The sequence below is a fragment of the Sciurus carolinensis genome, chromosome 6 (genome assembly GCF_902686445.1).
Source record: "Sciurus carolinensis chromosome 6, mSciCar1.2, whole genome shotgun sequence".
Classification (NCBI taxonomy): Eukaryota; Metazoa; Chordata; class Mammalia; order Rodentia; family Sciuridae; genus Sciurus; species Sciurus carolinensis.
The window spans coordinates 134,155,627-134,183,487 of NC_062218.1; the positions used below are offsets into that span (position 1 = coordinate 134,155,627).

Below are 27,861 nucleotides of genomic sequence, written 5' to 3' on the forward strand. Positions count from 1 at the left end.
CAGAGCTTAGTGTTCACCTTGATGCTCACCTGTGCCACTCAAAATCCCACTTTAGCAAAATTGGTTCTAACAGCATTTTCCTATCACAGCCATTGTAAATTACCCAATATTCCTTTTATTTAGCTTCAACTTAGTTGCTTGAAATACAAAAAGTATTAACCCTTACTTTTACCTCTGCTTTAGGTTTTCTGTCTTCCTCCTCTTGACTGACAGTGCCCCCATCTTCTTCAGCATCACTTTTTTGTTTCTCTTCTAAGATAAAAGTTAAAACAATTGAGCAAATGCCTATATTTGATTCTGGTAATTAAAATAGCATTACCTAAAGCAAATTTTACTGAAATTTATTTATCAGCATTTGAAATATCTTACTCTTTGCAAGATTTTGGGGGTATATTACTTCTTACCAAGTTTCTCTTCACCTTCCTCCTCTTCATCTCCCTTGTCCTTCTCCTCTTCCTTCTCTTCTTCTTCCTTCACATCTGGTTGAGGAGCATCAGTCTTCTTGTACTCCATAGCACTAGACTGTTTCTGAAATATTCCCCAAAGTGCAACAACTTTGTTCACATTTTCATGTATTACATTACCATGTAATTACTAAATGCCTACAAAGTTCTGTACCAGAGTGTATACAGGAAAATTAGACACAAGAAAAATGTAATTCCGATCCTGAAGAGCTTTATCTTCAATGAATGTGTGTGGTTCAAGGTAAAATAAACAATAAGAACAAAAGGTCAGGTAGGAAACTACAGGTCTACTTTGTCAAGTAGACTCAGGCACAGATGTGCAGAACAGTGGTGGAGCACAAGGCTGGAAACCACTTGGGATCCAGTTATAAAGTGTGATGAATGTGAGGTGAAGCATAATCCTCAGAAGAAGCAGAAAGCATGCAACAAGAGCTAAGAAAGAAAACCTCACAAGACTGAAATGCTCCCACATGTATTGTTTTGAAAAGTGAGGAAACAATGAATAATGATAAATCAAAGATAAAATTAAGTTCAAGAATAGAAAAAGCAATGACAGGAGGAAAAGCTGGTTTGTGCCCAGATGGCTGATGAAGCTGTTACTTCTTTTATTTCTTTCTTTCTTTTTTTTTTTTTTTTAGTGGTGCTGAGAATCGAATTCATGGCCTTGTGCTTGCAAGACAAGCACTTTGCCGACTGAGCTATCTCCCCAGCCCCTACTTCTTTTATTTCTTAAAAAAAAAAAAAAAAAAAAAAAACCTGCTACCAAGTAATACAGTGGACTATATAATACTGTCAAGTGAAGGACTATAAATCCTACCCTTATCTGGGCACAATAAATGCCCACTGAGGTGTAGTGGATAAGATTCAAAGTCCACTCAAAATATGGAGCTTCTACAAAGAAAATCTTAAGCAATATATCAGTTATTTTTAAAATCCTAAGAGTTCTTTCTAAAAATGATTCCCAAAAAACAACTCCTACCTTTCCAGAACAGCAGAAGAGAATAACAAGGAACACAGGAAGAGCAACAGTCAAAATGTAGACCACCCAGAGCCATGGGCGCTCCTCAGCTGCCTCGAGCATCTGCCCCACTACGCCTGGCTGAAAACAAAACAGTGACGATGGTAAGTTATGGCTTCTGACACCGAATACAGTCTGCCCATTTGTTCAACTGTTTAGTTATGGCATGGACTACTTAGGTTCCTCCTTTTTCAAGGGTTCAAGCCAAGATGCTCATAAATTATAAAAAGGGAATTGGAGAAAACTCATATTTTTGCTCTCCTTATCATTCCAGTGATTTCACTTTCATAGGTACAAGAACTGGTTTTTTTTTTGTTTTAGTTTTTTGTGAAGGTTGGGGTTGATACTGGAGATTTAATCCAGAGGCTCTTTACCACTGAGCTACATCCCCCACGAACCCCACACCCCCCTGCTTTTCTTAAATTTTGAGAGTCTCAATAAGTTGCTTAAGGTCTCCCTAAGTTGCTGACGCTGGCCTTGAACTTGTGATCCTCCTGTCTTAGCCTGATATGTCACTGGGATTACAAGCTTGCACCACTGTACCCAGCAAAAAATCTGCTTCTTAAACATCTGCAAAAGGTTCCCTTAACCTCAGGAACCACTTTTGATCTAAGTATCTCTAGCTCTCCAGTTCCCAGCCCAGAAACATGATTACTTACTTCAAAATTCCATGTGTGGGATAAATCAAAGATTCAACATTTTGAGAGTGAATTAAAACATATCCTAAATGGCACAGTTTAAATTAAAAAACATATCTTGCACATAACACAATTAGCCACTATATTAAAACTAATAAAATCCACTATATTAAACTAATAAAGTCACTATATTAAAGTAATAAAATCATGTCTAAAAACCCAATATTTTGTTTTCAGCAGGCATGTAGTTATACTTTTTTATGACAACATTCTCAAATAAGGGAAAAGACAGACCCTAAATGATAGCTTTTCACCAAACAATTAGTTACCTACAATAACATATAAACGCACAAGACCATAAGCACAAACCTCGGCAGCCCCATCGGCTGCTTTCTTCAGGCCCCATCCATCGTTGGCCCAATCATCAACTACTCTTCGATCACCACTAATGATAAAGTTGTCAAAAAAAATGTCAGAAGTCATGGACCACAGCTCCAAACCAATAGCACTAAAAGGAGTCATTCTGAAAGGCTCCAGATCTTCAAAGAAATCTGGATTTGGTATTTTCCGGGGTTTCCAGATTCCCTTAAAAACAGAACAACAAAAGTTTCAAAAAATTATTTCCAATAATGATCAACAAAAAACCAACTGTAATATAAATCCTGCATGATCAACAGAGGTTAAGTGCTATTGTCAAATAGCAGCAGGAGAAAACAATAAGTGCTACTGATGGTTTTTTATACATTCTTAAGATTTCTGGACTTCAGTTACTTTCAATTTCCAACATCTGTGATCTTGTTATAAACCAACACTTCACCGTGCCAGGCCCATTCCAAGAACATCCCCCTTTTTTTTTTAACCAGGGACTGAACCCAGGGGTGCTTACCCACCACCAAGTCATATCTCCAGCCCTTTTTATTTTGAGACGGGGTCTCGCTAAGTTGCTGAGTCTGGCTTTGAACTTGCAATCCACCTGCCTCAGCCTCTCAAGTCACTAGGATTACAGCTGTGTGCCACCAAAATAGCCAGCATTCACTCTTATCTTCTGGTAGCAGTGGGAGCATCAGTCAGCACAGACTTTTTCAGTAGCAATTTAAAGATAAAATGTACTTGATCATCAACCAGCAATTCACATCTAGGTTAACTACCTAGAAAAATACTTGCTACATAAACCCAGATGTTTCTAAGAATGATTACTACTACACTTATCAAGCAAAACTTGCAAATCACCTAAATGGTCAAAAACAAAAGAGCTAAAAGGCAATTTTAAGTGTAATTTTAGTATCCTCTTAATTGTCTAAGTGTGCAATTAAAAAATACACTTTACCACAGAAACACATCTAGAATATGCATATAGATAGACCTACCACCTTATATTTTACGTATTTGACAGAAGGGAAATGATTTATTATGAACAGTACAAAGATCTTAGTGTGTAAAGTAAACGTGGGAGTTTCAGAACTTCACAATATGTATTTTCATATAAGCCTCTGTCTTTTTACAGGTGTAGAGATATTAAAGCCACACTAAGCCATGAGTTGACTTGACATGGTCAAACTGCCAACTCCTTGATCACAGTCCTTTATCCAACGTGTAACACATCACCAATCTTGAGATCTGGATCCTAGGACTGAAGTACCTTGCCACCTGACAGCAGGGAACTCAAACCACAAGTTTTCCATTTCCCTTTTCTTTTTGTTTTTACACTTAGTTATAAAGCAATTATTGAAAGCTTTTCTCTCCAGTTTCTAAGTTTGTCTTTTCAACACTTCATCCATTCAGTTCTTTATCAAGTAATGAAACTTACTTTCTGCTCTTAATTCAATGCTTGAATATAATGATCAACCTGGCAGCCTCACTACATACAAAACTTTTACCTGAATACAAATAGATTAACAAAAGTAATTCAACCATCCAGACACACAAACCTGGTAGTTAGGATTGTCAATCATGGGAGGCTTCCACTTGCCCTTATAATTGGGGTTGTCAATCATTGGTCGCTGCCAGACACCACACCCAGAGGCTGACTCACATTTAGGGTTGGCAATCTGAGGAGCCTCCCATTCTCCGTCCATGTCCTCATCCCTATGGAGATATAAACAACAAATTATGAATGGATTCTGGGATGCAGGACTGTGGACATCCCACTAGCCCAGTGCTCCCCTGAGATCCTGCTGGAATGCTTCCACAGTCATACTATAGAACACTGTCTTCTCTTTCTCAGTTCCAGTAAGAGCAGCTTTGATAACAGATGCATTTTTTTTTAAAAAAGATGATGAAATGTAATTAAATCTGTCACATTCTCCCCTTAAGAATGGGCACAAGGTTGTATTTAAGTATTAAGTTTTACTTTAATAAAAATCCAGATAATTAAAAAAGTTAACTCAAACTGGGTGCAGGGCACACAACTGTAATTCCAGCTACTTGGGAGGCTAGGGAAGGAGAATCTCAAGTTCAAGGTCAGCCTAAGCAAGTTAAGGAAACCCTATCCCACAATAAAAAAATTCTTAAATTTTCGGGATATAACTCAGTGGTAGAGCACTTGCCCAGCATGAATGAGACCCTAGTTTAATCCCCAGTATCAGAAAAAAATAATTTAAAAAATACATAAAACTTTAACTTAAAATTCTTACCAATCCTCTGGCTTCTCTGCATCTGGATCAGGTATATATTCAGGCTCATCATCTAACCACCCTTCTGGTTTAGTGGCCTCTTCATCTGGAATTTTAGCAGGAGCATCTTCATCCCTTAAACAAAAGAAAACTCCTATTAGGACAACACTGCCCAGAGAATCACAGTATAGTCCCAGTTTGTGAAACTGAAACAGCATTCTGGAAATATTTCAACCTTAAATGTCAAAATTTAAAATAATTTCTCCTAGAAACCATTTGTAAATCATGTTATCTTTTTTAAGAGCCTAATATCCAGAATAAACTTTTACAACTCAATAAGAAGACAGTTTAAGAAAAGCAGACTAATCAGAAAAATTAATAAATAAAAAGAAAACCAGCAAATGATTTAAGTAGACACTTCTTAAAAGAAGGTATATAAGTGATCAATAAGTATAAAAAAAGATGCTTATAAGTATAAAAAAAGATGCTGGGGTTATGGCTTAGCAGTAGAGTGCTCCCCTAAAGCGTGTGAGGCATTGGGTTCATTCCTCAGCACCACGTAAAAATAAATAAAAGTGTCTATCTACAAGTAAAAAATATTAAAAAAAAAAAAAAAAAAAAAAAGGTCATCATTAACCATCAGGGAAATGCAAATCAAAACCATGATAAGATATCATTTCACATATACTAAGGTGACTATAATAATAAAGAATGATAAAGCAGTGTGGTGGTGTACACCTGTAATCCCAGCAACTCAGGAGGCCGAGGCAAAAAGATCACAAGTTCTAGGCCAGTCTCCATCATTTAGCAAGATGCTCAACAACTTAGTGAGATCCTGTCTAAAAATAAAAAGGGTTGGGGATGCAGCTCAGTGGTACAGCATCCCTGGGTTCAATCCAAGAAATAAAAGAAGAACAAGAACGTGGGGGAGGGGGGAGGCAAGTGTTGGCAAGGATGATGTGGAGAAATTGGAAGGTTTATTCATTGTTGGTGGGAAAATAAAATGGCACCTCTATTTTGGAAAACAGTATGGCAGTCTCTCAAAAAAATTAAAAGAGTTACCATGTGATCCAGCAATTCCACTTTTAGGTACCTACCAAAGAGAATGCAAATATATATCCACACAAATACCAGTACATCAATGTTCCTAGTAGCACTTGTAACCACAACCAAAAAGGGGAAAAAACCAAAATATCCATCAAACAAAATCATGGATAAATAAAAAGTGGTATTATTTATACAATGGAATATTATTCAGTCATAAAAAGAAATAAAGAACTTATACATGTTTCAACACGGATGAACCTTGACGCTGACTGAATGAAGCCAGATGCAAAAGGTCACATAGTGTATGAATCCATTTACATGAAATGTTCAGAATGTGCAATCCAGAGAAGCAGACATCAGATTTGTGGTTGCCAGGGGCTGGGGCAAGGGGAAAACAGATGGACAGCTTAATGGGTACAGGTGTTTTTGGGTGATAAAAATACTCTAAAATTTGTAGTGATTACCGCACAACATGATAAATACATTAGATGCCACTGAACTGTATACCTAAAACAATTATTACTAAAATAAAAATTCACCAAGAAGTATCTGATTTAAAGTTTATGCAGTTGCTAAAAGATAGTGCCACTTAATTGGTCACCAAAGATACCCTTCTGTCCTTAATCAACTTATTTGCTATTAGTCTCATTTTATGGTGCTGGGGATTGAACCTAGGGTCTCATGCTGTACCACTGAGCCCCAGATTATTTATTTTTGAACATTAGTTTTAAATCACTAGTGTAAGAATATCAAGAATCAATATAATACTCACCCAATATTTTCAATCTTAATATTCATCCCCTCCTACCTCCAAAACAAACAGCTAGTTAAAACAATAATGAATAAGGCTGAATCCAAACCTTATGTTCACCACACATATCCAAACCTTATGTTCACCACATATATAAACTAAGCATTTACACTAGTGCACTATAAAAGTTCAGAACAGTCAGGTGTGGTGGTACAGGTCTATAATCCCAGCAGCTCGGGAGGCTGAGGCAGGAGGATTCCAAGTTCAAAGCCAATCTCAGTAATGGCAAGGTGCTAAGCAACTCCGTGAGACCCTATCTCTAAATAAAATACAAAATAGGGCTGGGGATGTTGCTCAGTGGTTGAGTGCCCCTGTGTTCAATAACTGGTACCCCCCCACACACACAAAAAAAATTCAGGAATATATATCTTAGCTTTCAAGGAGAAAAAAGATCAACTAGAATTCAATTGCTATGCACAGGAAGACACTTTTACAAATGGTAAAACCAGTTTTATTATTATTATTATTATTATTTTTTTTTTTTTTTAGTTTTATTATTTTTTTGTTCCCTTTCTGAAACTCCCTGTAATACAGTTCAGATGTGGCCATACAGGAGAACATGACCCTGTCTTCATTTTGCACCATTCTCCAGCTTTCACCCTACATAAAAGGCAATATCATACTCATTTTCCTTCATGCATATCAAGCTCACTCATGCTCCCCTACCTTCTGCAATGATGATGTTCTTCAACCAGAAATGCCCTTTCCCATCTTTATCACATCATTAACTCCCACTCTGCCCTCAGATTACAATTTGCTTCGCCCTGCTCTGACAAACCATGCCTAGATTAGCTATATCTGACTCCCTAGTCACCTTGTAGCACATTCTCATAGACCACTTTCAAACAAAAATTCAACATTTCAGGACTATAGTTTTAAATGTGAATTAGAAGCACTGGCACAACTATGGGTATAGCTCACTGGTAGAGCACATGCTTAGCATGTGGGAGGCCCTGAGTCAATCCCTAGCACCCAACAATAACAAAACAAAGCAGCAATAGAATGGCTATGCCAAAAGATTGCCACAAATCAATCTTGTCACCACAGGCAAACTATATCATCAATTCTAGAATTTTGTGGTTTATAAAATGGTATCAAACAATCTAGATTATCACTAAGACCACTTGTCAGCTATAGTAATCTATTTATTTTCTCTTTTAGATTAGACTGAATATTTAAATGATCAGATCAACCAACATTTGGTTATTCACATCACATGGAATATATAAAATGTTCCCTTACAATCAAAGACAGTTCCCCAAGACTCACCAGTCATCTGGCTTCACGGCATCAGGATCTGGGATTTTGGGTCTTTCATCCCAGTCCTCAGGTTTCCGGTCTTCTGGGTCCTCAATTTCTCGTGAAGGATTTACAGCTGGAGTCATATCATTCAGCAGATTTCCACTATTCACAACAGACTGGTCAACTAGTATTTCAAAACTATTATCTGGATTCAAGACTGAAAAAAGGTTAAATGTGATTAAAAACAGTCAATTAACTACTCATTTCCAAGCTCCCTTCACCACAACACAAAAGACTGACTTCTAACTAGAAGCACCAGCATGAGAGGAAAGACCTTAGGCATTTGGGTCAGAACACAATCAATAATGCCTGCCTCATGGAATCCAGAACAAGGCAACTCTTCATTACCTGCAAAATGTAAATGCCATTTCTTCAGGTTTCTAGGAATCAGCACAAATGATAGTTAAAATTTCTAACACCAAAAAAGACACTAAAAACCTAACATAAACTAATGCAATTATTGGTCTGACATGAATGTACATAAAACAATCAGCAATCAAGTAAACTGATGTTTGTTCATGTTTGTTTTTTGTGCAGTGCTGGGGATGGAACTGGTGCCTCAAGCATGCTGCACTGAGGTACATGCCCAGACCCCATGGTTGTGCTTCTAAAGTTCAATAGAGAATGAATACACAATTTTTAATCCAAAAAGGTCTCTTTTTGTTATTGTTTCTTTTTTCTTTCTTTCTTTTTTTTTTTTTTTTTTGGTAGCACAAGGGATCTCAGGTTGCACACATGCTAAAGTGGTACTCTACCACTGAGCTATACCCCCAGGCAAATAAGGGCATCTCAACTCTGATTCATGCTAAAGCCTAGATCCCATAAATCTTTAACAGGCAAGTGACATTTACTGTTGTGGGAAAAATCCTTACTCTTGTGTAGTCAAGAAAGCAAGTTAAGTACGTTATGTGTATGTTTATACACACAAAGAAACATCACAATACTGATATTGCAGATAATTTTAAGTACCTTCTGTTTGCTTATTCATATTTTCTGAACTTCTATACCCTAAATGTGTATTGCCTTTGTAATAAAAAAGGTAATTAGTCAGGAGAAGTGGCACATGCCTATAATCCCAGCAGCTCAGGAGACTGAGGCAGGAGGATAGCAAATTCAAAGCCAGTCTCTGCAACTTAGTGAGGCCCTAACCAACTCATGAGACCCTGTCTGTAAATAAAACATAAAAAAGGACTGGGGATGTGGCTCAGTAGTGAAGTGCTCCTAGTACTAAATATAAAAAAGATAATTTTGAAAAATGGTATATACATTTTTACTGTATATCCTAATATTTAACATTTTCACAACAAAACACTAAAAGGAGGAGAATAAGGAGGCTCAAGAAAGAAATTTGTAAGAAAACATAAAAGTTTCTTTTTCTTTTTCTGGGGCACTCTACCATTGGGCTACATCCCTAGTACTTTTTTTATTTTGAGACAGGGTCTTGCTAAATTGCTTATGCTGGCCTTGAACTTAAAATTCTCTTGCCTTAGCCTCTGGAGTTGCTGGGATCAGACTTGAACCACCACCACCACCACCACCATCACCACCCCCAATAAACATAAAAGCATTTTGTTTTAATTTTTTTTTTAAGTTGTAGATGGACACGTATCTTTATTTTATTTATTTTTCTGTGGTGCTGAGAATCAAATCCAGTCAATGCCTCAGGCACACGCTATACCACTGAGTCACAACCCCAGTCCCATAAAAGCATTTTGTTCATTTGTTTTGCAGTGATAAAGATGGAAACCTGTGCCTCATGTATGCTACCCAAGCATACTACTACTGTCATGTTCCTAACCCCTAAAGAATATTCTTAAATTTGTTTCAAATTTTAGTCCTCAGGCAATCTGTGGAAAAGAAGCTTTCTTTCAGGGTTGACCAATTAAGCTCCTGGTAACAAGTCAAAAGACCAATCTCATTTACAAGCTTCAATATTCCTCAGATAAGCAATATTAATGTCTTAAACCCCGCTCCCAAACACGAATTTTTCTTACTTAATGTGTAAAGATGTGTTTTCTTATCAGTAAAGTAGGTCTTCAGATCTGCATCTGGTCTCTTAGCGTGCTTTTCTTCATACACACCCGTCTTAGGGTTTTTGTGGCGGAAGATGAAGTGTAATTTATAATCCTCTCCACATTTATCTGGACCAAACATAATTGTATAGGGGGTCTTGTCGTGGAATTGATCCTTCAGAAACAAAGATGAATCATCATTTTAAATAACTCTAAGTACTCAAAAGCAACCTTTCAAAAGTATGTATTTCCTCTTATAAAACTCCAAATAAATTAGTGAGTTAAAAAGGAAAAGTTGATTACAGGATTTGTTTAGAGAACAGTGAAAAGGAATAACCAACCAATCATCAGGAAATTTAAAATATTGTGTGCTTAAGTAAAAAGTAATACATATAACTAGCTGCCATTTCATTCATAAAACAAAGAAATAAGCTTGTTTAAAATTAAAAATCATAGTACCAAAACTAGATATGAGAGAGAAAAAGTTGGTAATAGAGTTTTAAAAGTCAAATTTCAAATAAAAATAAATTAGTGTAAAAGACAATACTATCAACCCTCCAAAATATTTCAACAGCAAGTCTTTATTTTCACAGCTCTTACAAATTTTTCTTTCCTTTTTTTCTAAAATTCTTTTTTTAAAAATTGTGGGTGGCTAGCAGAAGTACCTACCAAGTTGAGTTCTGGTGTTTTGGAAAGCAGTTTCACATAAGCACCTCCACATTCTATTCCATTTTGGAAATTAACCTCGTACCTAATTTCAGAGAGAAAAACAGAAAATTCTATGGTATTTTCTAAGATCAAATCTCATAATTTATTTTTTCCCCTCCTGATCATATGTTTATCTTTTAAAAAGATTCCATCTTCGGGGCTGGGGAGATAGCTCAGTCGGTAGAGTGCTTAAGCACAAGGCCCTGGGTTCGATCCCCAGCACCCAAAAAAAAAAAGATTCCATCTTCTATTGATTTTGGATGGCTACGCAATCCTATAAAAATAAATACACAAATTAAAAGTATACCTTGCAGATTCCCAATAAATACTTTGTGCAAAATCTAGATGTTCTCTTACTGTCAGGAGGATGAATAACCAGTTTAATAGAAAATAATTTGTTGGGCAGGAAAAAAAATAATTTCAAGATGCTAAATTTACCCCAAAAAATCTCTACTGTAATTTATAATCTCTTTCTCTCATACATACACACACGAACATACACAATCATATTTACTTAAGAGTAACCGTTTTATAATGTCTTCTGAGATTACCCTTCTAGAAAGTTTTTCTTATTTTCTTTTCTGTAGTGCTGGGGATTGAACCCAGAGCCTCTTGTAAGTGAGCTACACCCCTACTGCTCCAGAAAGCTTTTACCAAACATGCATTTCACTTACTGAACAATGAGAGGCTTGGTATCAAATAGGAAGGGCTTATTCAGTTTAGCAGAGATGGCATGATGCTTTGCTCGAGACATCAGTACAAGTCCTTTATCACCCGGAAGCTTTGTTTCCTTCATTTCATCTACTTCCCACTTTCCTATAAGAAAACACAAAAAAGCTCTCCAAGTAGTATAAGTCTTTGATACTGATGAATTTTAACATATTCCACTTATCTATGAGACTTGGGCTATTAATATTAGGCACATATTTGACAGATAATAGGACATGACTTTTTAAATAATAATAATATCCATTATACCACTGCCTAGGAAAGACCTTCCTTTTCTAACATACAAAAGCATAAGTGATAAATGGTTCTAATTCTATCACCCCATCACATATAAAGCAACATAAAAAGATGGCATGAGTCCCAAGGAAAAAAAATTTGTTGTTGTTTTTTGTTGTACTGGGGATGGAACCCAGGGCTTGGCAGGTGACAGGTAAGTGTCTACCACTGAGCTAAAATCCCCAGCCTACCAAAGAAAAATCTGAAAACATATTTCCTTTTATTTTTATTTATTTATTTTCCAGTGCTGGATATTAAACCCAGGATGGTGTGGCAAAGAGTCTTCCACTGAACTACACTCCAGCCCCAATATCTCCTTCTACATCAGTTTTTTTTTCATTGTCTTAAATCAGTCTTTAAAAAATGCCATGGGGACTATATGTCACCTAAATCTGCTATTATGCCTAGACCAAAAGGAATTCTCACCATCATATTTGGCAATTTCATCATCAGTGTCATCTTTCTTGGCTTTGGATAAAATCCACCTGTAATTAAGACAAACCCCCAAATTACAATCAAATGACAGTTACCTATTAGGAGAAACAATCTAGAATGGACGGGAAAAGGGAAAAAAATGGAAGCAAGAAATACAAGTTTCAAAAGAATACTTTTCCTAAATGGACACAAACACTGGAAATATGAAACAGACATTTCATTATATAAAATGTTATCCAAAGGGGATCCATTATTCCATCTTATTTACATGATATTCATCTCTAAGATTTTTCTCCCTAGGAAAAACAAAAACAAAATGCACCTACCCTGACAGAGATCCTCTGTCAAAGGAATCAGCAAAATAAACTTCTCCTGTTGGAACCGGAGCTTTGTAAGTAACCTGTGTTAAACATAAGAATCGAGGAAAACTGAAAATTTTGGCAACATATTTTTCTTCGTGGAATTTATTTCCATGTTTTAAACAAAACTGTCATATGAAGCCCTTAAATCCAATCCATATACACCTTTGGAAAGAAATAACAAAGGTTGCCAGAAAGAGTAATAAAAAGTTGACAAACTGCATTTCCTTTAAAAAAGATGCAATTTTTTTTTTCCTTTAAATAGTGCTAGGGATTGAAACTAGGGCCCTGTTTGCTAGGCAAGTGCTCTACCACTGAGCTACACTCCAGCCCCTATCTTTATAATTTTATTAAGACATAAAAGGCCAGGCACAGTGGTACATGCCAAGAGCTCAGGAGATTGAGACAGGAGGATAGCAAGTTCAAGGCCAGCCTCAGCAATTCAGTGAGACCCTTTCTCAAAATAAAAAGGGCTGGGAACATGACTCAGTGATAAAGCACGTCTGGGTTCAATCCCTGGTACAAAAAAAGAGATAAAAGAATAGATTCAAAAACTACTTCCAACCTTTGGAGACGGAGGGGTACTGGTATCTGATTTTGATGAGTCTTCTACCTCTTCAATGACATCATCAAGGTCATCCTCAATATCAATCATATCATCTTCATGCCCATCATGAGCCTGAATGACAGTAGCTCCAAGGACCAGAAAAACACATAGTAACCACTTTCCTTCCATAATCTACATATAAGAAGAGAAGTAAGTTAAATGTGTTGCCTTAACCTCTGTTGTTTAAAATTAACACATTCAAATCAAAGAGCTAAAAAGAATTTTATTGTATTTTATCCTAAAAAAGAGAAGAAAAGTAAGCCCAGAGAGGTTAAGGGATTTCCCTAAAATTAGTAAAAAGATTCAATTTTAAGCCAGGTACAGTGGCACACGCCTGTAATCCCAGCAGCTCAGGAGGTCGAGGCAGGATTGGAGTTCAAAGTCAGCCTCAGCAACTTAGCAAGGTACTAAGCAACTTAGTGAGACCCTGTTGCTAAATATATTATTAAAAAAAAAAAAAAAAAAAAAAAGGATGGTGATGTGGCTCAGTGGTGGAATGAGACAGACATCATTACCCTATGTACATGTATGATTACACGAATGGTATGAATCTACAGGATGTACAACCATAGAAACGAAATGATGTACCCATTTGTGTAGAATGAATCAAAATGTAGTCTGTAAAAAATTTAAAAATGAAGAAATAAATAAAAAGAATATCATATTTGCTACACAGAATACTAACCTCTTCCATTTGTCAAGTGTTTTGGACAAAAGCTCTTTCATATAATCATTTAAATTAAGTACTGACACTATAATAACTGGCTTCACATTAAAAAGATGGCATGGGGCTAGGTGTGGTTGTGCACACCTGTAAGCCCAATGACTAGGGAAGCTGAGACAGAAAGATCATAAGTTCAAGGCCAGACTCGGCAACTGAGCAAGGCCCTAAGCAACTTGGTGAGATGCTGTCTCAAAGTAAAAATCAAAAAGGACTAGGGATGTAGCTCAGTGATAAAGTGTCCCTGAGTTAAATCTCTAGTACCAAAAAACAAACAAAAAACCCAGCTTCTTTAAAAAGACAGTATGGGAATATAGCTCAGTGGTGGAGTGCTTACCTAGCATGTACAAATGGGATCAATCCCCAGTATCACACAAATATAAAGACAGTATGAAGGGGGAGGGAAAAGGCAGGGATTGTTAACTGAAATCAAATTCCATGCATGTATGAGTTTCTTGGGATGAACCCAACTACTACGTGTAACTATAAAGCTCTAATTAAAAAAAAAAAAAGTACCAAACATAACACACTTCAACTTGTATTAATTTTCATGAAATTGGTTAAGAAGCTGACCATCACAATGGCCTGTCCCAGGATGATACAACTACTGGGGGGAAAAAAAAAGACAGTATAAGATGGTATGGATATTGCTGGTGTTTGTTGTTCAAAGATTATCAAGTATAGATGTTTTCCCAATCAATGGTTTTAATACTCAAGAACAGGCAGGCACAGTGATGCACACCTGAAATCCCAGTATCTCAGGAGGCTGAATCAGGAGGATCACAAGTTCAAAGCCAGTTTCACCAACTTGGTGAGGCCCTAAGCAACTTAGTGAGACTCTATCTCAAAATAAAAAAGGGATAGGGGTGTAGATCAGTGGTAAACTGCCCCTAGGTTAAATCCCCAATACCCCAAAAATTAATTAAAAGACTCAAAAACAAAAATATTATACCAAGGATGAGCTACTTTTATCTGTTATTTTTTAACCACTTACATATTATATTAGGCTTTGTATTATATTAGACGGTTGTGGATGGTTAGGCAGGCCTTTCCAAGGAGCTCAAATCTAAAGAAATACAAACTGAGTCACATGGGTATTTTTTTGTTTTGGGGCCTGAGAAGGCAGAGTCAAAAGCTGGGGAACAAGTAGAAGGTACACAATCAGAAGTCCAACAGCCTATGCACACAACATATGGCACAGAGTATCCTTTTTACCTTGTTTCAAATTAACACTGGTCTTTCCCTCTCCATTACCAATCAATCCCAGGCTACTTACTGGTATCCTACTAAGGCTTCAATTCTTCCTCTCTGAGGCCATTCTATACCCAAATGATAGCCTCATCACCCCAAAACTCCCTGTTTGCAAAAATCAGTCTTCTAGCTAGCAATCAGAGCCATGTCCCTCAGGCTGTTCCCCCAGAATCCTCTGTTCACCCTAGAGAAGACATTTCCTACTTCCATTATGCTCACCAATGTTCATTATTCGTTTTCCCCTGTTGCTCCCTTAATGTGCCTCTAAAAAGACTAAAATGCACACACAGATTGTTTTCCTATGAATTTTTTTCTTTATGACAAAATCTGTGGATTCTGTTCAGTTTTCTCTCAGGCTCCTTCTAGTGCTCTAAAATCAGCACATGAGTCCTGATTTCAGATAAAAAATCTCATGATAAAGGCATTGTTAGGTTGGGGATGTAGTTCATGATAAAGACATTGTTGGGCTGGGAACCTAGCACTTGCCTAGCATGCTCAAGGTCATTGGTTCAATCCCTGGTATTGAGGGTGGGGTGGGAGGGACACACTGTTACAAGCAAGAACAATGAATTTGAAAACTTCTTTAACATGTTTTTTTATTACGCTTTTACTAAAAATACAGTCCAGGAATATCATACAAAAATAGTCAACAAGTGCTGACAGTGATGTGTAGAAGTTGGAATCACTGTGAATGAGACTGTGAAATAATATAACCGCTATGAGAAACAGCTCCCATATGATCCAGCAACCCCATTCTGGGGTGGATGGCCAAAATAACTGAAAGTAGGATCTCACAGAGGTATTTACACACCTACATTCACAGCAGCACTATTCACAATAGCTAAGAGGTGGAAGCAACCCAAATGTCAATGGATGAATATGGCATATAGATATAATACTATTCAACCCTAAAACAAAATCCTGTCACACACCAGCACATGGATGCATCCTGAAGACATCATGCTAAGTAAAATAAAAGTTACAAAAAACACATTATACATGATTCCAATTTCTTTTTATTTTCTTTCTTTTTTTTTTTTTTTTTTTTTTTTTTTTGCGGTGCTGGGGATTGAACCCAGGGCTTTGTGCTTGCAAGGCAAGCACTCTACCAACTGAGCTATCTCCCCAGCCCACATGATTCCAATTTCTATGAGCTATCTAAGCAGTCAAAATACAAGGACATTCACAGAAAGCAGAACTGTGGCAAACAGGCTGAGACTAAGGAGCAACAAGAGGATGCTGGTTGGTTGGTACAGGGATTAAACTGAGAGGCACCTAACCATTGAGCCACACCTTTTTATTTTTTTAAGATAGGGCCTCAATAAATTGCTGAGGCTGGCCTTGAATTTGCAATCCTCTTGTCTCAGCCCGAGTTGCTGGGATTATAGCCATGTACCACCACACCCTGTGAGAGTTATTTTAATAGATATAGTTTCAATTCTGCAAGATGATAAAGTTCTGAAGATGTTTCACAAGACTGCAAATACGCTTAACACTACTGAACTATATATTTAAAAATGATTAAGAAAGGAAATTTTGTGATATTTTACCATATTTGGTTACAATGATTACCACTTTGTAAAACAGGGCTGGTAGTTCAGTGGCAGAATATGCTTTAGCATGCAGGAGGCTCTAGGTTCAATCCCCAGCATCATTACCCTTCAAAACAAAATTTGTTAAGGAGTAGTAGTACTTAATTAAAGCACAAAACCAAGGGATTAATTAGGATTAGGTATTGGAATTAGAACATTGTTACTGATGGAAAAGCTGGGCTGGAGTTGTGGCTCAGTGGTAAAGTGAGTACATAGCATGTGTGAGGCACTGGGTTCGATTCTCACCACCACATATAAATAAATGAATAAAATAAAGTTCCCTCAACAACCAGGAAAAAAAAAAAAAAAAAAAAAAAAGGCAAGTTGTGCCTTAAAAAAATAAAAGTAAACAGTCTAATGGGTTAATAACTCACCTTTAAAAAGTTAGGACTGATTTTTTTTTCATGCTTTTTAATTTGCTGTTGTTACTGTTGTTACTGAGTTGTATAGCCCACCACCACCAAATTCATATATTGTGATACTTGAACTCTGTGACTATCTTTGGAAACAGGGCCTTTAAGGAGGTAATTAAGGTCAAATGAGGTCGTAGGGGTTCAACAGTGCTGGTGTCCATGTACACATCACAGAGAAAAGGCCAAGAAGAAAAGACAGAGGAAAAAGGCTATCACCTGCAGTCTAAGGCAAGTCAGGAAGGGAGACCTCACAAGAAAGTAACCCCAATAGCACGTTCATCTCTAATAGCCTAGACTCTACATACTAGGAACTAATAAGACTTAGTGATAACTTACTTATTTTGACAACCAATAAACAAGATTCAAAGAACCCAACACTCCCTGAAACCCTAGACAACACATTACCATGTAGTTTCACACCAAGGTGGTATGACAGAGAAAAAACACAGGAAACCTTATCAGGAAAAAGCAGCAAAGGGAGTGATCCAGAACATTCTGGCAGGGTTTAGTGAAGGAACATGTCACTGCAGAACAACTAGCCCAGGTTAGGGGACCAAGAAACCTGGCACTGCAGATATGGAATGGGGGAAGCAGAGCTACCTGTTTTGTTAGGAACAAGGTAGATATTTCCAATAAACAACAGGGAATGCATTTATCTCCCATCACCATTTCCCCTGCACCCTGGCTTGTAGAACCTGACTTTCAGGTAAAAGAGGAACTTGGGTGCTCATTTGTTCCATTTACATTATCCAAAGGTTTCTGAAAGCTGTGGGGAACCAAACTTTCAGACTGTGCTAAGTCAGTTCTCACATTTGGGCAATATGGAGCCTCAGTCACTGCAAGCTTTATATATGCTGTTTTAACTAATTAGCTAATACTCCCAAGAAAATGGTAGTCCTTGGGTCTATTCTAGTTCTAAAAAGCCACTATAAAGCTAACTTAAATTTTTCAAATATTGTTAGACTTATGTTCACATCTGCCAGCAATTCAAGATAATATATTTTAAGGTGATGTTAATTCTCTACTTCATTAATGAGAATCTGACATTACCAAGAAACACCTTCCCTTCTCATACCAAATGTGATCCAAAAGATTGAACTTATATTCACCAACTGATAAGGTACATAAGAAGGATGCTGTATTACTAGGCTTTCTAGAAGAAAACAGGAGAAAATTTAGGTGACCATGGATTTGACAATAAGCTTCTCATACAACACCATAATATATGGTATATGAAAGAAAAAATGGTAAGTTGAATTAAAGTAAGAAAATTATATGAAAATACAAAAGAATTAAAAGAATACCCCAGAAGAAATTATTTGCAAAACATGCATCTAATGAAGGCCTTTTTTAATTTTCGGTACTAGGGATTGAACTCAGGTATGCTTTACCACTGAGCAACATTCTTAGCCCTTTTTATTTTTTGTCATTAGGGCCTAAGTTGCTGAGGTTGGCCTCCAACTTACTACCCTCCTGCCTGAGACTCCCAAGTCTATGGGTATAGGCATGCACCTAGTTGAAGAACCTGTTTCAAAGCATACAAAAAACTCAAAACTTAAGAAAACAACCCAATATAAAACAGTAAAGGCTGGAGAATTAGGTCAGTGATAGACATGCTTTGCACTTTCTTGACCCTGGGTTCAATCACTAGCCACCAAAAACAAAACACAACACTGAGCAAAAGATCTGGACATCTCAAAAAAAAAAAAAAAAATACTGATAACAAATAAGCATAGGAAAAGACCATAGATATTATTTTTTATTACGGAACTTCAAGTTAAAATAACAATGTGTTACCACTATTAGCTACTACAATGGCTAAAAATTCCCCCCAAAATGGCAAGGATGTGAAGCAACAGGAACTTTCATCAATTGCTGGTGAAACTACAAAATAGTAAAGCCAACTTGAAAAATGGGTGCAAGCAACCATGATGTTCAACAGGTTAACCAACTGAAAGAAATGAGTACCCAAGCCACAAAGACATGGATAAATCTTAAATGATTATTAAGAATAAAAAGTCTATCTGAAAGAGTGACCTGTTGTAAAACTCCGATAATAAGACATTCTGAAAAAGATATAACTATAGAGACAGTTAAAAATATCAGTTAGCTGGTACAGCAGTGAACATCTGTGATCCCACCTACTCAGGAGAATGAAGCAGGATTGCATGTTCAAGGACAGCCTGGGCAACTTAGACCTGGTTTCAAAATAAAATTTTAAAAGAGCTTAGGATATAAACTGTTGCAAGGGGTTTGGGGGAAGAGCTGGGTTGAATGGGTAAAGACATGTTTTCTTTTAGGCAATGAAAGTATTCTTAAGGATATTACAATTGACACTGCATTTGTCAAAATTCATAAAATTTTATAGTACAAAGAATGAAATTTAAGGTATTTAGGATGTCAGATGATCCTAAGACAGCATCCAAAATTCAACAGGACAATCTACCTTATTACAAATCTATGAAACAACCTCATATGGGAAAAGGTGCTCAGTAAAACTAGACTGTACAAAAGTACTGTGCTAATCAATAAAGCTGTTTCGCACAAGTAGGTGTGTTAATAATTCTGATACTGCTATACACATATCATTGAACAATTAAGTAAATGGACAGTAGAAGGTAGCAGCCACTTTTTCAATGTTTTGTTTTGTTTTGTTTTTGGCTGCTGGGGATCGAACCCAGGGCCTTGTGCTTACAAGGCAAGCACTCTACCATCTGAGCTATCTCCCCAGCCCCACACTTTTTCAATGTTAAGATTGGGAATTTAGCCAGGCACAGTGGTGCATGCCTGTAATCCCAGTGACTCGGGAGGCTGAGGCAGGAGGATGGGAGTTCGAAGTCAGTCTCAGCAACTTAGAGAGGCCCTAAGCAACTTAGTGAGACCCTGGATAAATAAAGGGCTGGGGATGTGTGGCTCAGTGGTTAAGTACCACCGAGATCAATCCCTGGTATTTAAAAAAAAAAAAAATTGGGAATTTACAGATTATTAAGGGAGGTGGCTAGAGGAGTTCATATGGCAATGGAAAGAATTAGAGACATTAGTATGAAAGCATGTTTAGCTTAATGTACAGAGGGTAACATATAGAAATAATACAAATAGTGTATACCAGTTAGGATGCACACATATTTCCTTGCTGCCATTTAAAAGGGCCTACAGAAATGAAGAAACCTACCTTCTAGTAACCATAAACACTATGTTGTTGTCACCAACAGTTTCTAAGATTACCAGAAAGAAAGAAAACAAGTATCTCAAGAACAAAGTAATAATGCTTTTAAAAACAAACAGCATAATTCCTTTCTAGTTCCAAAGACACAAACAGTGTCCCTAAATCTGAAAAGCTCAGGAAGTTTTCAGGGAATAAAGGAATTACTTTTAAAATGGATTAACCTTTTCCTTTAAAGAAACACACTTCCTATAAGTCTACTTCACAGAACACTCTAAGGCAAGTTTTCTTGCATTCCTGAATGCCATTTTTTCAGATTCTCTCAAAATTTTATTTTATGCTTGAAACCCACCACTTTCTTCATTTACTGGTTTCTGTCAAAAGCCACTCTCCCAACAACACACACTTGAAACTAAGTTTGTTTGAACTCAAACTCTCTATATCAGAGTCCAGTTAAGCTAAGAAGCAACTGCTAGGTGGCTATAAACTCATTAGTAGGTCACTAATTAAAAGTGCTACACAACTGTCTTATAGTGTGTCCACCTAAAACTTCTGTCTTGCAAAATTACAAATTACTATAAATTATATTTATAGGCATGGACTTTCAGGGGACCAGCAACTGAATATCAAAACCACAAACATGAAAATCTTTTTTAACATCTGAGTGAACTGAAGTGGACAACTTCTCTAAAAAATAGCTTTAAGTTATATGTGAATGTTGAATATTATGTGACTTTGTCTTATGATATTCCTTAAAGTAAGCAAGCAAAGAGTAAGTGAAATCAAACCAATACTATGGCCAGGTGCAGTGGTGCATGCCTGTAATCCCAGCAACTCAGGAGCCTGAGGAAGGAGGATCCCAAGCTCAAAAGCCAGCCTCAGCAACTTATCAAGGCCCTAAGCAACTCTCAGGGTCAAGAATATGGTTCAGTGGTTACGCACCCCTGGGTTCAAACCCTGGTATTCAAAAAAAAAAACTTATGATATACTTTTCTTCTATAAAGAACAATGCCAAAAAGACTAAAATTTCAAAACTCAATTACTGCCATGATAAAACTGTTTATAACCCCCCCACACACACACACACACATAAACCAGTGAAATCTGAATAATGTATATTGACTGTACCAATGCACAATTCCTGGTATTATAGTTAGGTGATGGGCACAAAGGTCCTCTCTGTATTATTTCTGAAACTTCTAAACAGGTCTATAATTGCTTTGAAACTTAGAAATTTTTAAAAATTTATTACTAGATCAGTGAAGACAATTCTTTAGATCTGGTCAAAGTTGTCTAGAAACCAGCTTTAAATTGACTTGGATCTCTATAAAACTATAAAGGAAGACTCAGATATGTGATTGGAAATATAAGACTGGTGAGTCTTTCTCAATTAAGAAGGGCTGGGGGTGCCAGGGATGTAGGGGATATAGCTCTGTGGTAAAGCACTTGCCTAGCTTGCACCAGGCCCTGAGTTAGATCCCCAGTACTACAAGAAGGAATGAAGGAAAGAAGGAAGGAAGAAAAGGATCTTAAGTGTAGTTTAGTGGTAGAATGCTCGCCTACCATGTTTAAGGTCCTAGGTTCTGGGTTCTGGGTTCTCTTTCCAGCACCAGAAAAAGTGGGGAGGGATTTGGTAATCAAACACAATTATCTACCTGTACCCAGGTCAAAGAAGCTCTATCCTCTATAATGACAGAAACAAACATGGACATATGTACAAGAAGCCAAGAAAACAGAGCACATTTATAACATACAGATTTTTGGTTTGCTTCCAGTTTCCCAAAGACAGAGCAAAAAGGACCAGCTCTCACTTTTATCAGGGTCAGAAGGCATCTTCAAGAGCACTTAATCCACTCACAATTAATATTTCATTCCATTCAACTTTTAGAAGAGTGAATTTATTTTTATAGAAATGGAAGTTGCCTATTTAAAAACTGACAATTCAGAAAATTAATTCCTTATAAATAAGGCAGCAATGTATGTGGCATAATAACCTGTCAAGTCAGACTGCTCAATTCCAGTCTCTCCTGCTCCTCTGTATGGCCTTGTTCAGTTTATTTAACTTCCCAAAGTCCTCCTTTCCCTATTTTAGATGTGTGTAATAGAACTACTTGCTCAATAGCTTGCTGTGAAAATATGGAAAGATAATACATCTATGAAACACAAAATGTATAATCAGGTGATTAAATTCTAAAATACTATTATTTTTCCCTCCCAGTGCTGGGAATTGAACACAGGACAAGCTAGGCAAGTGCTCTACTACTAAGCTATACCTCAACCCCTAAATTCTCATGTTTGACCAACACATCAAATATGCCTGCATGATTTTACATAACAAGCTGTATGACTGTAAACTTGCTCTCCTCCATGTACATTATGTGATTTCTTCAACTCCTTCATCTAACATGTATAAGATAAACTTCTATGTTCATCTGTTATTTTTTCTGCTCCCTCAATTACTTGTTTTTAACAAAGTCCTCTAAATTTTTTTGGTAAATTACAATACTGTTCTCAGCATTTTTTTAAAAGTCCATGTTATTTTCTATACATGTTTATATGAGACTTCAACTAATATAAGTTTTTTTAAATCTTTTTGGTCATAGTGGGGATTGAACTCAGAGCCTCACTCATGCTAAAGTGCTCTACTTCAGAGCTACAACCCCAGTCCTTTGTAAACTGATAGGTTCTTTCTTAATTGCTGAGGTAGGCCTCAAATTTACAATCCTACCTTAGTTTCCCAAGAAGTTGGGATTACAGGCATGCACTGCCACACTTAGCATAAACACCCTATTTTTTAACAGAAGCAGACTTACTCTAACATTTCAGCAAATCCTGACAACTATTTAGATCTACTTTAAAAATGGACAAAACTAAGTAGAAATAAATTTGTCACTTCCCAAAGACAGAAACTTTATCAATAAGGGTCTATTCAACAACAAAAATCTTTAAAACAAATCAGTACTCGGACTATTTTTAAACTTATTACCATTTTTATGTTATCTTTCCAAGTACAGAGTTGTTGTTGTTGTTGTTGTTGTTTTGTCTGAATCAGGCCTGCAAAGTTCTTGTCTATTCCTAGTTTGTTAAGTGTTTATCAAGAAAGGGTATTTTTTCTCTACTGGGATGATCAGTTTCTGTCCTTTATTAATGTGATATATTACATTCATTTTTGTATGCTGAACCAACCTTACCTTCCAGGGATAAATTCCAATAGGTCATAGTGCATGATCTTTTTTTTTTTTTTTTTTGTGGTACTGGGGATCCAACTCAGGGCCTTGTGCTTGCGAGGCAAGCACTCTACCAGCTGAGCTATCTCCCCAGCCGCATAATCCTTTTTATACAGTACTGCATTGTTGCTGGTTTCAGTTTGCTAGCATTTTATTGAAGATTTTTGCATCTGTTTTCAGAAGAGATAATGGTCTACATTTTATTTTCTTGTAAAATCTCTTGGTATCAGGTAAGTACTGGCTTCAGAATGAGCTGGAAACTCTTGAAGAATCTGTGGACTATCCTCTAATTTTTCCCTAAGTATTTGGTAAAATTCATTTATGAATCACTTTGTTGGGGGCTTTTCTTTATGAGACTTTCTCTCTTAAAATAAATTAAGAAATTTCCAACCCACATGCAGTGGCATGTACCTGTAGTCCCAACTACTCAAGAGTCTGAGGCAGTAAAATCACTTGCACCCAGGAATTTGAGATCAGCATAGACAACCACAACAAAACCTCTCTCTCCCCCTCTACCCCTCCCTGCACCCTTCGCAGGAAGAAAAAAATAAACTTCCATTCTAACTCCTTTAATCTATGAAAAATTAAAAAAGAGGAACAGAAAAAAATGACCCGAAGTTCTTGTTTTTAAAAAATATTGATTTTAAAAATTGACAGCATGTAAATAAAAAGAGGTCGTTTTTCTTTCATATAAGCTATTCATTAGCTATGCATTCATCTAATATGCCCTTTTAAATTTTTAAGTCTTATTTGTGAGTTTAGACACCTTAGGTGGTCTAATATTCAAAGGCAGAAACCTCATCCTCAATAAGGTCCATTCAGAAAAACCCAAGAAGTTCTATTACCCCCATTTTACATGTAAGGAAATTAGAACCAAAAGAAATTACTTAATCTGGTCTGCAGTCACAGCTAGAGACATGTTCATGAGCATGTCTCAATTCAAGTCACAATCCCTGGTCTGCTATTTAAAACTTGTCACCTTGGGTGAATTACTAACTTCCAGGCCTGTTTCATCTCTAAAATGACAGTAACTACACTATATATAAACAAATGCATGTAAACTACTTATGACAGTGCCTGGTTTACAGCATGTGCTCAAGATTAGCAGTAATTTTTGCTCTTACTAAATATTTCTCAATAACAGTTTTTAAAATTTAATGGTTACAGGCTGGGGATATAGCTCAGTTGGTAGAGTGCTTGTCTCATAAGAACAAGGCTCTGGGTTCAATCCCCAGTACCGCAATAAAATAAAATAAAATAAAATTTAATGGTTACAAAAGTTTTAAGTCAAATACTATAAATCTTAGATTGGAAAGGACCACTCAAAAGAATCTGATTCCAATCACAGAAGAACGTTTTGGTACTACTATCATATTTCCACTACTTACCTGCAGATTTTACTACCACTTCAATCTAGTCAACAAATGAAAATAATCAAGAGGAAAAATACATAAAACTCAAAGTGGTCTTTATTATTATAAATGCCTGTCCATTTAAAAATAGATGCAGTAAACAGGTTTCATGGTGAATGTCTGTAATCCCATCAACTGAGGCTGAGGCAGGAGGACAAAAGTTCAAAGCCAGCCTCAGCAAATCAGTGAGGCCCTAAGCAAGACCCTGTCTCAAATTTTTAAAAAGTGCCAGGCAAAGTGGCACACACTTGTAATGCCAGTTAGCTCAGGAGGCTGAGGCAGGAGAATCGTGAGTTCAACGTCAGACTCAGCAACTTAGTGAGATCCTATCTCTACATAAAATATTAAAAAGGGTTGAAAGATGTGGCTCAGTGGTTAAACGCCCCTAGGTTAAATACCAGATACCCAAAGAAATTTAAAAATAAATTAATAAAGGGGGGCTGGGGATATGGCCCAGTGATTAAGTGCCCCTGGGTTCAATCCCAGGTACCAAAAATAAAAATAAATGCAGCTGGGTGTGGGAGCACATTCCTACAGTCCCAGCAACTAGGAAGGCTGAGGTAGAACCCAGAAGTTTCAGACCAGCCTATGTAAAGAGACCCACCTCAAAAAATAGATTTATACTGCCTCATTTAATTTTTAGATTTTGTTTTTCATTAACAGGAACATCAGAACTGACTTTTCCATAGCACTTTTTCCCTGTTAACCAAATAGGTTAAAGATGTGAATACTCAATAATATACGCTAAAGAGCCTCTAAATTATTTTTCTTAATTCTCAAATAATTTTTACATTCAGTGAAGCTTAATTTACAAGTGCATTTATTGGAGCTAAGAATGTGGCTCAGGGGGAAAAAAGTACATTCGTTGTTATAATACAGCATTCAACTAGCACTTTCCTGATAAGTTTTGCAGTAAGCCAGTTATCTAGGTAAGAAGCAACTTAGGCACTTTCATTATTTCCTAGGAATTATTATGAACTGCCAGTTCTATTTGTCCTATACTTTCAAAGTAGCCTCATATTCACCAGCTTATTAGCCCTTCCCAATTGCCCCCTAAAGGTGAGGCATCCAGGAGACTCTCTTTCCCATTTTAAAGAGGTAGAAATGGTACATATATTAGTTATCATGCTGGGATCAGAATTCAAGTCTCAGAAACTTGCTTATGCTTATCAACTGCCACTTTATCCCCTTAGGCTATCTTGCAGGGCAAGTGAACTCTGTAACTAAAAGGATGCAATAGTGTGATTGCCAAAACTGCTGCAGTGCTCTTAAAAGATAATAAACTAAGTGAACTGTTGAGTTAAGATAGTAAGGTGGAGAAGGAGGGAGGACAACACCCATTTTCAGATAAGTAAGAAAATTTCTGTTGTATATTCACTCCAATACACGTTTCAAAAGAGCCTTCTCATGATCCAGTGACCTGGTTATTTGTGAACCTTGGCTATGGAAAGAACTCCCAGTTTTGGGTTGTTTTTTGTTTTTTTAATTTAGTGGTTCTGGATTCCACACAGCTCTTAACTTCTAATTTCAACTGTATTAAATGTACAACACAAGATTTGCTTCTATTCATGACTCAGACACTGTTGGAAAAGATTGAGACATAGGTTTTAAAAATCAATACTATTCTTTCCCTTAAAAAAACCTTCCATTTCCTAAATTAGAGTTAAAGAAACTTAACTGTGGTTCACCTTTGTCCTCTCAAGCTTTTAATATTCAGCTTAGTTTAACTTCCCTCAACCAGCAATAGCTTCTGTCATGCCCAACAGTTAATAGAGTCCAGTTTCTTCTTTTCATCAACATAAATGTGACTTCAGGTCCTGGGAAAAAAGACCTAACAAACCCGAAGACTAGGATGTCAGTTTTGTGTACAAAGGCATTTAGACTAAGATAGTTTAATGCAATAATTATTTATCAAGCAGTTACTATATATCAGATTTCCTGTCCTGCTTTATAAGTATTTTAATTCAATCTTCACACGTCTATAAGGTATTATTTAATAATCTATTAATGGCACAGAAGGTAAAATAGCCTAAGTTCACACAGCAACAAATGGCAGATGAAGTGCTGGAACCGGGACCTTTAAATTCACCACTACACCAAAACTGCCTAGCAGTCAATTATGATCCCAACAGGACCATTAAACTAATCGCATGACCTTGGGCCAGTCATTTCAAGCCTCTAACGTCTCAGTTTCCTCTGTAAAGAGAGGTGTGCTATGCAAGGTGAGCTTTGGGTTGTCTTCCTGCTTTTAACGTCGGGTGGAATCTCCTACTGAATTACTCCCCACCCCCGAGTAGGTGCTGTAATGGTTAAGCCGAAAGTTTTTCAACCACTGCGCGTTCTAGTACATTCTCCTTCCTCTTCAGGGTGCTATTGTCCCGTCTTCCTCTTGGGGGTCTTACTTTCAAATTCTGAACCTGCAACACTGATTCTACATATTCTCTCTTGGTCTAATTCATCTTTCCCTGCTACTTAAGGGTACCTACTAGGCCCGATCCCAGTCCAGACCTTCGCCGGCTTACTCAGCCCACCTCGAGACTGCCCAGGCAGCCAGTAATAGGCCTAAGAATGCCCTGAAAGCAAAGCCACAAGAACAAGTTAGCTTTCTCAAAGGTCAAGAGAGGCCCAGGGCACCTGCCACGCCTCCCGACCCCGGTGGCGCGGCCTGGGCCCGGCTCCCCAACTCAAGGGGCCGGGTTCAGGCCTCGCCCCTCCTGGCCGGCGCATTCGCCGGAGCCTGGGCCCTCGAAAAGCCTGCCCAACCCCTGGCCGCCGGCCACGCCCGACCCCTTTGGTCGCGGTGTATCGTTCCCAGGTTCCCCCGGGGTCCTCACAGGCCGGAGGACGCGTGCAGGCCTCCAGTCTCACCTCGAGCCTCCCGGGGACCACCGGCGGTGCCTGCGCCTTCTCCCACCCGCACACCTGGCCCCTCGCTGCAGTAGAGACAGCGGCGGAGGCGGCCCGACCGTCACGTGCCGCAGAACCAAAAGGCCTCGGCTACAGCCGCCGCGCGACCGAGCCCTACCGCACGAAGCCCAGCCCTGGGCCCGCCCCTCGATCCTGA

The 27,861-nt window shown here is 37.5% G+C and overlaps 1 protein-coding gene across 4 annotated transcripts in view; it reads right to left on the minus strand.

The window, feature by feature from the left end:
• Positions 1-27,831, minus strand: part of Canx (calnexin) — a 31,349-nt gene extending 3,518 nt beyond the window's left edge. The window contains exons 1-15 of one of the 4 annotated variants that reach the window (XM_047556607.1): positions 27,666-27,831; positions 26,486-26,628; positions 12,977-13,150; positions 12,379-12,452; positions 12,044-12,102; positions 11,287-11,428; positions 10,574-10,655; positions 9,887-10,079; positions 7,860-8,049; positions 4,754-4,867; positions 4,049-4,205; positions 2,490-2,705; positions 1,444-1,563; positions 405-528; positions 167-252 (exon numbers count right to left, since the gene is read on the minus strand). In XM_047556607.1, coding sequence (XP_047412563.1) covers positions 167-252; positions 405-528; positions 1,444-1,563; positions 2,490-2,705; positions 4,049-4,205; positions 4,754-4,867; positions 7,860-8,049; positions 9,887-10,079; positions 10,574-10,655; positions 11,287-11,428; positions 12,044-12,102; positions 12,379-12,452; positions 12,977-13,147 — 1,728 coding nt within the window. In that variant the 5' untranslated portion in view covers positions 13,148-13,150; positions 26,486-26,628; positions 27,666-27,831. The remainder of the gene's footprint in view (positions 1-166; positions 253-404; positions 529-1,443; positions 1,564-2,489; positions 2,706-4,048; positions 4,206-4,753; positions 4,868-7,859; positions 8,050-9,886; positions 10,080-10,573; positions 10,656-11,286; positions 11,429-12,043; positions 12,103-12,378; positions 12,453-12,976; positions 13,151-26,485; positions 26,629-27,665) is intronic. The other 3 variants (XM_047556610.1, XM_047556606.1, XM_047556609.1) reach the window with 3 other exon arrangements.
• Positions 27,832-27,861: the final 30 nt, after the last annotated feature.